Source organism: Sciurus carolinensis, chromosome 6 (genome assembly GCF_902686445.1).
Source record: "Sciurus carolinensis chromosome 6, mSciCar1.2, whole genome shotgun sequence".
In the NCBI taxonomy this organism is placed as follows: Eukaryota; Metazoa; Chordata; class Mammalia; order Rodentia; family Sciuridae; genus Sciurus; species Sciurus carolinensis.
In genome coordinates, this window is record NC_062218.1 from 55291906 (window position 1) to 55305213 (window position 13308).

At 44.9% G+C, this 13308-nt stretch overlaps 1 protein-coding gene across 4 annotated transcripts in view; it reads left to right on the forward strand.

Moving 5' to 3' along the window:
• The window catches only part of Mast4 (microtubule associated serine/threonine kinase family member 4), a 158802-nt gene extending 145827 nt beyond the window's left edge, over nucleotides 1–12975 (forward strand). For all 4 annotated transcript variants that reach the window (XM_047556720.1, XM_047556721.1, XM_047556718.1 and 1 more), the window contains 3 exons: nucleotides 4517–4653; nucleotides 6174–6355; nucleotides 6649–12975. In XM_047556720.1, the coding sequence (XP_047412676.1) occupies nucleotides 4517–4653; nucleotides 6174–6355; nucleotides 6649–10529 (4200 nt within the window). In that variant the 3' untranslated portion in view covers nucleotides 10530–12975. The remainder of the gene's footprint in view (nucleotides 1–4516; nucleotides 4654–6173; nucleotides 6356–6648) is intronic.
• Nucleotides 12976–13308: the final 333 nt, after the last annotated feature.

Sequence of the window (13308 nt, forward strand, 5' to 3'; positions counted from 1 at the left end):
AGTCCTGTGCCCTGCTCACATGATCACTTGCCGGGCCTGACTTCTGTAACCCAGGAACCCTTCTGTTCAGGCAGCCTGCTCCCTTAGTGTAGCATCAGTTTAACTTCCCAATGCAGAAGAGAAGCCCTGAAGCTTCGCCACCACTTGGTTTCAGAAATTTCCTTCCTAGGACCTCTGGGGAGCTTCTATGTACTGAAATGGGGATCACCAAATAGCATCATTACCATTTTCATATTTGTTGGACCCCTGATGTATTCAGAGCCTTGTGTAAAATACTGTAAGAGTCATACAAAAATGAAGCAAGAGCACTTGATATCAGAAAGTTCCGTTTCATTTTCTACCAATAAACACAAATAACCCTTGCAGTTATAGATGCTATAAATGTTTCCAAATTACAGATTTAAAAAGGAGTGAGAAGTTAACAAAGCAACCAAGCCTACCTCCTAGGATGGAGCACAAGATGATTGGCAACCAAATAGAGGAGCTCAGCAGCCTGAGCTTTTAACTTCTATAGCATACTGCTCTACACATGAAGTCTCTGATTGCCAATGACTTACAGTCCAGCAATCACAGAGGAAAGCGGTGGCAATACCAGGTTATAAACAGAGTGTTAAACATAAGGAACAGAGTGTAAAACACGCACAATTCTGAAGGAAGAGACATGACTTTTCTTCCTCTAGGATGCACAGGGATAGTATCAGAGAATTGGGGGTTATCTGTGCAGGGCTTTGAAAGATGGGAAGAGATTCAGTGTATGGAAAATGGGCCCAACCCCTGCAACATGAAGAGCTACCTGTGTAAATCTCAAAATGTGTGAGGTATGGAGCGAATCAGCAGGTTGGAACCTGGGTTCACATGAGGATACAGTATGCAGGAAAATGGGCTGAGTGAGTGGTCAGGGCAAGGACACAGGGATGCAGAAAGAGCCCATTCCCATCTGTACTTTGCAGAGAAACAAAGGTAAAAACAGTGGAACTCAGTGAGTTACCCAAGGCCAACTGATAAGCTAACAGAGCCAGGCTGAGAGAAGAGATTAGATAGCCTGACTTCTGTGGCTGTATTCAGTTCAGCTAGCTTAAAATAATTTCCCTCCCACTGTGCACTAATAATAAAAAGAGTTTAAAGCAAAAGTGAATTAATTGAACATTAACAGTCTGCTGGATACATTTCTGTTGTTGTTGCTGTTATCGTTTCAACAAGTGCCACAGAATTTCTCTAAGAGGTTGCTCATTCATCAAGAGAAGTTAATTGAGGATAAGCCTAGGTAAGCTACTTGAAGGGAATTCAGGGAGCAGCTGCTATAGCAGAATGAATCCACCAGGTGGCAGCCTTCACAAATAGCACCTATTTTCCCATCATTTACCTTTTTTTCCAATTATTAATGTTTCCAACCTAATATTTGCTCTCTGCATCCTATGTGTATTACCTCTTAGAGGAGTTATCATTTTTGTATGTGTGTAAGTCAAATGAACTGTCCTCTGAAAGAACCATATTGAAACAAAGAGAAAACTGAATTTGTTTTTTTATAGGGTATAGGGGTGATTGCACATAGCCCAGTGATACGCTCTGCTCCTCACTGTTTTGTCATGAGAAATGTTCAGGATCTGTATTACATTTGTCTTATATAATTTTTTTGATGTTTATATCTCCTTGATTTCTTCTTTTTTTGGTGGAGGGGGGTGTACTGGGGATTGAACTCAGGGGCACTCAACTACTAAGCCACATCCCCAACCCTATTTTGTATTTTATTTAGAGGCAGGATCTCACTGAGTAGCTTAGCACCTCACTTTTGCTGAGGCTGGCTTTGAACTCCTACCTTAGCCTCCTGAGCCCCTGGGATGACAGGCGTGTGCCACAGTGCTGATTTTTCTTGATGATCTGATTCTTCAAGCATGACCCATGGCCATTGTGTGCTGGTGTGCTCCCTACCACTGATAACAAGCCCAAGCCACATACCACACCAGGCATAGGAGAGGCAGAGGGATCCAGGGTGCACCCTGCCAGCCAGAGTGCAGCTGCAAGGAGGAGCATGGAGGGGTCAGGAACAGTAGAGAAGGCACAGGCTCTACCCTTGGGCTCTGTGACCCTGGGAAAGAAGAATCTCAGGGACTCTGAATCTGTTTCCTTATCTGTACAGTAAGGATGATAGTCCCTTTTCATTCATGGAGTTATGAACAACCCTCATGACTTGGTTATAAAAAATAAAGTATATATGAAAATGGTTTTAAAATCTGCTTTCAAAATGCCCAGTGGCCTGGTTAGCTTCTTTAGATAAACATGAGAGTCAATGGTGAATCCCATAAAAATGAGTAGAACTAGATTCAGATTCAAGTGGCTTGTGCAATAAGACGGGCAGATGATCATTATGACTCATGTGTCCACTCCATGTAGGAAATGTGGAAAAGGATTAAAAGAACTTCAGTGAAAGGTAAATTCCAACCATATTTGTGGCCTCTTCAATATATATATGTATATATATATAATTTTATATATATAATTATATATATATAATTATATATATAATTATATATATATTATTATATATATTATTATATTATATATATATTATTATATATATATAATTATATATATATATTATTATATATATATTATTATATTATATATATATTATTATATATATATAATTATATATATATATATATAATTTTATCCGGGTCTCACTCAATTTGTGAAGAGATGACCTGTTCCAAAAAAAACTTTGAGTGGTAGACCTTACATACTCACTAACCAAAATTTCCATTTAAAGAATAAATAGAATGCCAGTCTTTATCCTTTCTGAATGGGGGCGGGAATTTTCTTGTTGAAGTTCAAACCCTATTTCCCTAAAATATTTTGTACACATATGGCATTAGGTATGAGCTTATATGTTCTTAAATGCATAAAGAAGTACAAAGCCAGTACAACTACTTTTCAATACTAAATTGGAGGTAGAGCATGGATAAATTATTCCCTCACAAAACATAAATATATAAGAGAACTCCTAAGAATTGAAAGACAGAAAATAATAGCAATAGGGAAATATTTAAATGAATTTTGCTTCACCCAAGTGGAATACATTATATAGTCAATAGAGATGATGTCCCTAAGGAATATTTAATGATGAAAGTTTTTTAAAATTATGTAATAAAAAATGAAAAACAAACAGTAAAATTAAAATCGTCTGTATACCTTGTGTGTCCACATGCATGTGTGTGCCTGAAAAAGAAGGCCAGCACTGGTCAGAAATGTAGCTCAGTGGCAGAGCACTTATCTAGCACACATGAGCCCCTCAGTTTTATCTCTAGCACCACAAAAATAAGAGAGACCATCAGGTAATATATTAAACTATTACCGGTGTAGCTGGGTGGTGGACTTCTCAGTGATTTTCTTTTTATTTCTACTTTACTCTTTTCTTCTTATAATGGCATGGAATACTTCCCAAATCAGGGCAGAAAGTAGATGTTATCATTTAAAAAGTTGGTCCCTGTGTTTTTCAGTCCCCTGCTCTTACCACACTTAACCTCCCATCCTTTGGTACTACTTAGAGCTGAACTGTTGGGTACCTTCTAGGCAAAATCCTTTTTCCTTATCCTACTGATATTTTCAAGGTTATCAGAGCCATCTCTTACTTTGAAAGGACATGTTTCTTTTCTGGTTATTACAAAATTCGAAAAGAGGTGTGACTGCCTGCTGCCCTGGATACCCTGGGCCTGGCAGCGGACTCCATGCTCAGTTCCATCCGTAGGGCCGGCCCAGCAAACTCCTGTCTGCAGATTGAGTGAAAAGACACAGAAAGGGTGTTGCCAAACTTTCTGTGGGAAATTACCAAAGATACAGAAACCTACCAGGAATGCCCTCACCTAGCGTGACCTGGTTAGAAAGAGGTTTCCTACTGGCTGGCATGTGCTTTCCAGCTCTGCAAGCTGACAGATTTTATGACAATAGAAAGGGAACCTTTTAAAGTAATTAAAAGTCTCAGTTTTGCTCCTCTATGATTTCTAGGCCAAAGAAAAAACACAAAAAGGAGAAAAAAATATATATATATCAGCCAAGAGCAGACAGTCACTGGGCACATTTATACTTAATACATATGGATGAAGATAACTTATTTATAGAACCCTTTCCATGTGTCACACTCGGTGCTAAAGGCTTTACAAACTCTCATTTATGCCTCAGATGAGCCCTGTGAGATAGGCAGCATTGGTACCATTAGCAGGTACAGTGTGTATGTGACTCTGCTGAGGCCTCAGGAGGTGAGCAGCCCGCTGATGTCAGAGAGCTTGGATTTGAACTCAAACATGTGGACTCCAGAGCCCACCCTCTGAAAGACTTCATACTTTGCCTTCTACCCTATTTGAATTGCCTGGACTTCACTGATGGAAGGGTTGTTTAGAAACGGGAAGGCCCTTTATAGGAATGCTTGTATCTATTTGTCTTTGGATCTCTTATTTCTGTTCTGTTCTGATGTTGCTTCATCACAGCATTCCCCTTTAATATCACCTCATCTTTTTTATAGAGTGGAAATAAGGTGTCAATCACCACTACCCCATTTGAAAACACATCAATCAAAACAGGACCAGCGAGGAGAAACAGCTATAAGAGCCGGATGGTGAGGCGGAGCAAGAAGTCTAAGAAGAAGGAAAGTCTAGAAAGGTTAGTTAAATCATTCTTCTTTGGGAGTCTGGTATATATTAATGTTAGAGAAATTACTCCTTACTTAAATGCTTCTGTATGAGAAAGTCCTACGAGAAATTCTTTGCCACAGTTCACATATATTTATACATTGAAGTTTGTATTCACAGCATTATTTTTCATAGGAAAAGCATTGACACATTTTCATTGCAGAAGGATTTCTATTACTCTTTGTCACTTGTGAGCACCCTGAGAAGCCCTTCACTGTGTTTTTCTTTAATTTTTTTTTTGTAGCTAAAATTCTTTGTTTTAGGCATATTGGGAGGAATAGAAAAGGGATAGTATATTTGATCAGCAGATAGAAGGAGATTGTACAACAGCTTAATTCACATTTTCTTTTTTAATATTTTTATTATTTGTCAATGGACCTTTGTTTTATTTACTTATATGAGGTGCTGAGGATTGAACCCAGGGCCTCAAACATGCCAGGCAAGTGCTCTACCACTGAGCCACAACCCCTAATTCTCATTTTCTATAGTAGGAAATCAACCAATAATTACTACAACTAGAAAAGGCTTTTAAAAATGCCTGTATAAGCACATTACTTAGCAATATACAGACAAATGGAAGAGGAAAGAAACAGATAAAGTAGAAGGTGGTTTCTCTGGGGCATGGAGAGAGTGTGGAGGAGTTGCTGTTTCGTTTTAAGTTTGTAGAACATGACTTTGTGCCCCAAGTTCATGTGTTACTTTGATGAAAATTACACGCACAAGTTCAAGGATCCCTCTGTTCTTTCTGGTTATGCTCTATATTTTGATTGTGCTTTAGGTTATGTATTGTTTCAAAGAGCAGCAATGTCACAACTTTCTGTGTTAAGTTCAGCAGGGTGGGATTGGCCTCTGTGAAGGTAAAAGAATGCCATACAGCCAGGTGCACTGATAAGCCATGGGCAGCTGCACTTTTTTGCGTTGGGACTTGCTCATCAAGTGCTAAGTGCATGTTCAAATCTCTGTGTGGTATCTGCTGCTGTGGACAGGAGCCCCGGCTTGCCTGGAGTTTTCCATATGAACACACAGACTACAGTGTTATTAGGAATATCCAGCAGCCCACACCAGAATAAGCACAGCATACGGTCCTTCCTAGATAAAGCCTCTACCTAGTGTCTCCCCGCTAACAAATTCTGTATGCCAGATAACACAAAATAAATCTCTAGAAGAAAACCATTACTCTGGATAGATATGGGGTATGTACTCAGAAGCTTTCACACAAAGAAGACCCTTCTGATAAAACTAAGAAAGAAATGTTTTTAATATATTTGTATTTTTCCTGTTTTCTGGTCTCTTCCTAAGTGTTTGGAATTAGGAAAACCTTAAAAGACTACTCCTTTACAAATTATGAGAGAGTTTTAAACATAAACATAGAAGTAGCATCCTGCTCCTGTCGCTTACGTGACAGAGTCACCGAATGCACGCATGAGGTGGAAAAGCAGGAATGGTTCTGAAAATAGGCTCTGATCCATGTTTTCCTGTTTCCCACTCTAGGAGAAGATCTCTTTTCAAAAAGCTAGCCAAGCAGCCTTCTCCTTTACTCCACACCAGCAGAAGTTTCTCCTGCTTGAACCGATCCCTGTCATCCGGAGAGAGCCTCCCGGGCTCGCCCACTCACAGCTTGTCTCCTCGATCTCCCACACCCAGCTATCGCTCCACCCCTGACTTCCCATCCGGTAAGTCTCCTGGTCCAGACAGTAAGAGAGAGTTGAGAGGAAGTAAGTCAACGTGAGGATTATGCCAAGCTGAGGAAGGAAATGACAGACAGGACTCACAGGGAGAACAGAGGGGCTCTTCTGACTGTTAAACTAAGACAAGTAGTACGGGCTACCTGGATGTGGGCAGGGGTATTTCATTAGTGAGATGCGAAGACATGATGCTGACTGTACCTCCAGCTGTCTGGGTGGGAAGTGTGGGGAGAAAAGGGACGATGACCCTGGATGCTTACAGCCCTATTTTCTACCCACAGGTACTAATTCCTCCCAGAGCAGCTCCCCAAGTTCTAGTGCCCCCAACTCCCCAGCAGGGTCAGGGCACATCCGCCCTAGCACCCTCCATGGCCTCGCTCCCAAACTCAGCGGGCAGAGATATCGCTCTGGAAGGAGAAAGTCAGCTGGCAGCATCCCGCTCTCCCCGCTGGCCCGGACGCCCTCTCCAACTCCCCAGCCCACCTCCCCACAGCGCTCGCCATCCCCACTGTTGGGACACTCACTGGGCAATGCCAAGATCGCCCAAGCCTTTCCCAGCAAGATGCACTCCCCGCCCACCATCGTCAGACACATCGTGAGGCCCAAGAGTGCTGAGCCCCCGCGGTCACCGCTGCTCAAGCGTGTGCAGTCTGAGGAAAAGCTGTCACCTTCCTATGGCAGTGATAAGAAGCACCTGTGCTCCCGCAAGCACAGCCTGGAGGTGACCCAGGAGGAAGTGCAGAGGGAGCAGTCCCAGCGGGAGGCAACGCTGCAGAGCCTGGAGGAGAACGTGTGTGATGCCCCATCCCTCAGTCGTGCCCGGCCAGTGGAGCAAGGCTGCCTGAAACGCCCTGTCTCCAGGAAGCTGGGTCGGCAGGAGTCTGTGGACGACCTGGACCGGGACAAACTGAAGTCCAAGGTGGTTGTGAAGAAACCAGATGGCCTTCCAGAAAAGCAGGAATCCCACCAGAAACCCCACGGCCTTGGCAGTGATGTGGAAAACCACGCTCTCTTTAGGCTAGAGGAGAGAGAGAAGAAAATCTACCCCAAGCCTTTAGAAAGGTCAGGTCATTTTGAAAACAAAACAGCAGAGGCTCAGTCTCTGGGCAGCCGGCTGAAAGATGCTCTCCACAAGCAGGCCAGTATCCGTGTCACTGAGGGGATGGCCTCGGATGGGACAGCAGCTGCCTACGGCCCAGCACCCGGGGAGCACAATCAGGGCACAGGCGATTTCAAAAGGGTCTCTGCTCCCAGCACCCTCCAGGACAGTCTCTGTCACTCCCCTGACAGGTCCGCCCCTGGGAAGGGTGAAAACACAGAGAAGACCTCCCAGGCCAAGGAGGTCCTGCGAAGTGAGAAGTTAGACAGTAAATTGGCCAATATTGATTACCTCCGAAAGAAAATGTCACTTGAAGACAAAGAAGATGGCCACTGCTCCATGCTAAAGCCCAAGATGACATCCAGCACCCATGAATGCCTTCCAGGGAACCCAGTTTGGCCCATGAGTGGACAGCAGGAGGCTCCGCCTGGCTCTGAGAGCCGAGCTTTTATCAGCAGCACCCACACAACTCAGATGAGCACTGTCTCCTTTGTTCCTCTCAAGACCTTAGCTGGCCGGGTGGATGGCGGAGCAGAGAAGCCAGGCTTGGTTGCTCCCGAGTCCCCTGTCAGGAAAAGCCCCTCTGAGTATAAGCTGGAGGGTCGGTCAGTTTCTTGCCTGAAGCCAATTGAAGGTACACTGGACATTGCTCTTCTGTCTGGGCCTCATGCCTCCAAGACAGAGCAGCCATCACCAGATCCTGCACAGAGCCCCAGTCCAGGTGGTGACATGGTGCCCTCTGTGCCACTACCTCTTCCTAGCAGTAGTGGGAAGAAGAGTGAAGCCCCTAGCCTGAGAGAGTCTTCCCCTGCCAGCTTAAAGATGAATAAATCCTACCTGCTTGAGCCTCGGTTCCTACCCCCCAGCCGGGGTCTCCAGAACTCACCAGCAGCTTCCCTGCCTGACCCAGAGCCAAAGCGTGACAGGAAAGTTTCCCATCCTGCTGGCAGGAGCCCAGTGACAGTCATGGAAAGTGATCCCCAGCAGAGAGAGGCTGGCCCCACTAAACATCAAGACCATGCCACTGATGCCAAGGTCATCCCTGGTCTGGGACAGACCCAGGACAGCACTCTCCCACCTGAAGGGCCTCCCTCAAAGGAGAAGCCAAGCCTAAAAGAACCATCTGGAAAGGGCCCCTGCACAGGGAGAAGCGAGCGGTCTGCCTTGAGGGCTGATGTGCACAGAGACTCCTTTGTGGAACTGTATTCTCTAGAGACTGCTAAAGCCAGTGACAACTGCAAAAATCCCCCTTCTGTGGGAAGGCCCCACCCAGACTCTTACACGCAGGCCCAGACCCTGGAGAAAGTTTGGGGGCCTTGTGCAAAGACATACCACAAAGATGGCCAAGGTGAGGCAAGGTCCCTGGCCAGAGAGGAATCTTCCTTGAACTCTGCTAGAATTCCTTGTGAAAGGGAGGTAGGCAAGATAAGAAGTGGCATGGAACCCAAGCCTGAAGCCCTCCCTTCCAGGTGTCCCCTGCAGCCACTTGGAATTGAGAGTGGGAAGAGTGAAAAGTTCTCCAGTTTCTCCTCTTTGCAGAAAGAGGGTCCCAAGGAGCCTGACAGGAAAGAGCAGCCTCTTCAAAGGCATTTGAGCAGTGACCCTCAGCGCCCCCTGACCACCAAAGACCTGCCCAGCCTGACCTCTCGGCAGCAGTGCAGTTCCCCAAGCCACACTTCTGGCAGGGAGTCAGGGACCAAGCCCGGTGCTGCAGAACCTGCCGCAGCCCTCCAGGATCCTCCTAGGTCTGCTCTTGCTGTGCACAGTGAGAGCAGTGACCACAATCTCCGACCTGGCTCTGACCCCAGCCCTTCAAAGCCCAAGCACCCAGACAGGTCCCTCTCCTCACAGAAATCCAGTGTTGGGACTGCAAAGGGCAAAGAGCCTGTCACTCAGCCTCTCAGTGGCTCCAGCAGAGACGGGAGGAACCATAGCAAGGGTGGATTGGATGTGCTCACCGCCATCCCAGGCTCCCAGAGCAAAGCCAGCGAGGTGAGTGGTGGGAGAGAAAGTGTGCCCTTCAACCCGCCGCACGCTGAAGAGAGTCCTCTAGATCCCAGATTGAAACCCACCAGTGATCATGGCCTGGAGATGCAGGAGAAGCAGCTGCATTTGCCAAGGCATGGACACCCAGGGTCCAGCGAGTCAGTAGACCATAAACTTCCCATGGTCGGTGAAAAGCAAAGCCCGTCGCCAAAGCACCCCAAACCATCCACTGTGAAAGACTGCCCCCCTCTGTGCAGACAGACAGACAGAAGCCCAAGTCAGCAGGCCCCTGCCACAGACAGGGGGTCGGAAGGGAAGAAATGCACAGAAGCACTTTACGTTCCAGCAGCAGAGAGCGGGAAGCTGGAGGCCAGCCTTTGCCTAGCTCATGGGGAGGCCCGGCTGAAAGGCACAGAGAAGCCAGGTGCAGCAGTGGGGAAGGGCTTCCCAGAAGCCAAGGGGAGGGGGCCCGGGCCCCAGAAGACCCTACCTGAGGCTGGCAAGCTCGGCAGCATGAAACGGTCACCCTCAGCCACGGGGCAGAGTTCTCTCCGACCCGCTGCCCTCCCAGAGAAGTCTCTCAGCTACTCCGCCAGCTTCCCAGAGGCCAGGCCAGGAGTTCGAGATGTTGCCACAACCAGCAGCGGCCCCTGTTCCTCCAAAGCCAGTGGGGCCACACTTGAGACGACAGCTCCCAGCAACAGGGACCATAGGAAGTCCCAATCGGGGGCAGATAGCAGAACCCACATGACAAAGAGTGACTCTTTGCCATCCTTCCGCCTCTCCACCTCTCCCCTGGAGTCACAGCACTCGGATGCGCAGGGGCTGAGCGGATTGGGCCACAGGGACAGAGCGCTCTCGGTAACCGCTGCCACTGGAGAAACCAAAGCGCGAGAGCCTGCCCCTGCCCAGCCTCCCCCACCCCGGAAACAGAACGTGGGCAGGGAGGCAGCCAAGGCACCCCAAGCCCCGAACTCTGATCGCCCCATCACCCTTTCTTCAGAGAAGGATTTTGTGGTGCGGCAGAGGCGGGGCAAAGAGAGTTTGCGTAGCAGCCCTCACAAAAAGGCCTCCTAACTGGGCAGGCCCCAGGGCAGGACTGTGGAGACCCCACCTGAATGTGTAACTGTGTCTTGACCACCTTCGAAACCAGCACTGTGTGGGAATGTCCGCCAGGCAGAGCGTGGAGCCTCGCTGAGGAGGAGGGGAAGAGAAAGAGGGAACTTCTTCCAGATGCCTTCCCAGTTGTAACCGGTAGAACTGTTACCAGATAGTGTTTGTACAAAAAGAGGAGATACCTTTACAGCTAAGGATTGTGGAGGAAAGAGGTTTCCTCTGTAAATATCTAGCAATGTGTTTGGTTTGGGATGTAGAGTCTATACCTTGCTGCTGATTGCATTGTTTACTACAGCTTTTAAAAATTAAGATCTTTGCTTTACCACGTTATCATAATGTAGTAATGAAGCAGAATGGTCAAAACTGGGTGTGTGTAAAAATAGATACATCCATATTCGTGTATGTACACATCCACCCACATGTTTTGGTCTGTGGTTTGAGAAGATTCCAAGGCTCCGTTTTATAAGTAGAGTTAAAGATGAAAGAAAGCCCTAAATACAGTAGATTGTGAGTTTTTATGTGTATTTTTAACCAGTTTCTGATAGTACTGGATCTGGCTACCTGTATTTCCAGATCTAAAGCAAGAGCACTCCAATTGCTGCATTTGGAATCCTCCATTAGGAATGGTCAGGACAAATGGAGCTAGCCATTTTTATTTCTCAGTCATCCTAGTGGACATTTTAATCCTTAGGTTCCACTGTCCAAAAGGCCAGTTGTTATTGTTGTCTGTAGGTTATATGTCCGGTCTTTGGCGGTAGAGCAAGGACTATAAACATACATCAGCTTTATTTCTGTTCTTTCTTTCTTTTCAAGCTCGTACACTCAAGCATTTGTGCTGTGAGTGACTAGTCCGAGAAGCACACATTTTGTGGTAGTCCTGCACCAGCCCTGCTCTTGAATAAAAAAGGAAAATTACTGGCTGCACACAAATCTGCTGGTACTTAGGTCAAGTGATAAGCATCAGGCATTGGAAGAGGTTTTAAATTTGCTTTTTTGAGGAAAAGAAGGGGGGAGTTGGATTTTGGCATCATAGCATATATATTAAGGAATAATCAGGACATCAGATACATTTTAATACATAGCTGGGGCCTTATGTTGTAGATGAAGCTTGCTGTTTTTAGCAAGTTCCTGGGTTTCACATTCATTTCTGATGCATCGAGTAGCTCCATTCATTTCATAATGTGATCTCTCTATTTGTATGCAAAAAAATACTGTATTAATAAAGAGCATCATTTTTGTAACAAAAGAGACTTAGTGGAGCTATTTGGTGCTTGAATGTGACCATCCTTTTTACTTTTGCTAAGCCTTATTTAAATTTTGTATACCATGAAATATATAGAATTTGTCAAATCATTTTAGTGCTGAGGGATTTTGATTTTTTTTGTTGTTGCAGTTTTTTGGTGGCTTGTTTTGAATTGTGAGATGGCACTTGCTGACATAAGTACTAAGGCACTGAGAGACAATGCAGATAAGTATTTATAAGATGCTTGGGACTCATTGCAGGATTTTTTTGTTTTTTTTTTAAGATGAAAAAAATTACTTATAAATGACTAATCTAGCCCCAAATCCCCTGGGGATGTTTTAGTATCTTTATGCTATAAAATTGTTTATGTAAGCACAGCCTCATTGTACAGCCCTATAGATTGTAAATCATCTAGCAAGGTTATAAGCACTCCATAAACAAAGGCATAACAACCGACTGCTCGGTTGTCCTTTGTTGTAAAGTGAGTTGCAATGACAGAAAAAAGTTTGCTCCTTGCCCCTGGTTTTTTTTTTTTTTTTTTTTCCATGTAGTTTGAGCCGTTCCCCATCACTACATTTTGAAATGTAGGGAAAAAAATATTTTTTACAAGAACTTAAATGGATTTCAAAGTGGTCTCAAAGCTTATAATACATATGTTTGGCAGTTGTCAGAACCTGATCCTTCTACACTCAGACATCAATCCAGGTCTGTCCAGGAGGTAGTTCATGGTTTACAGCCTTTGCTTTTTAACTGTCCAGTTTTCTTTAAAGCACAACTAGCTGCTCGTTTACAAAGGATATTTTTATGCATATTTTGTATAGTGTATTATCATTTTTGCCAAATATGTTTTTGCATTTTGGATGAGTAAAGAGTACTTAAGGTTGCATTCATGTCTTACCTGTTTGTTGTTGTGAAGCTTTCCAGTAAGCTGGTGGAAATTCTCCTGTGTTCTCTTTGGTCAGTCTCTATGTGATTGTAAGATGTGCTCCTCAGTAGTACTCCCAGCTGTAGACTTACCAGCTTGAAAGTTTGTTAGGATCTGTGCAATAAAGTGTTTGCAGTCTTATTTTCTCTAAGAAATTCCCCCATGGATGTCATAATTGTTGTATATTGAACAAATATTTATACTTATGCAGTTGCATAACATTGAATAAAAATTTAGCATGAAAATGACTAGTAAGTTTTTTCAAATATATACATGTACATACCATCTCCAAAGATATTACTGATTATTGCTCTACTTTAGAATGTATGGGTTTTTGCACATTGCTTTTTGGTGAGTGGAATGGTTTGCCTTTTTCCTTTTGACCTGTACAAATAATCCATTTTTCAAGAGTAAGTCCTTAAACTCCTTTCACTTTCTTACCTGAAGGGCTTACCAACCTCCAATCTCCAGGGAAGGGGTATCCTTTCTCCCATTGCATCCTCACATTCTCCTGAACCCTTGCTACATTGATTACTGTGGTCTCCCATGTGGTTCTTTTTCCTCCCATCTGT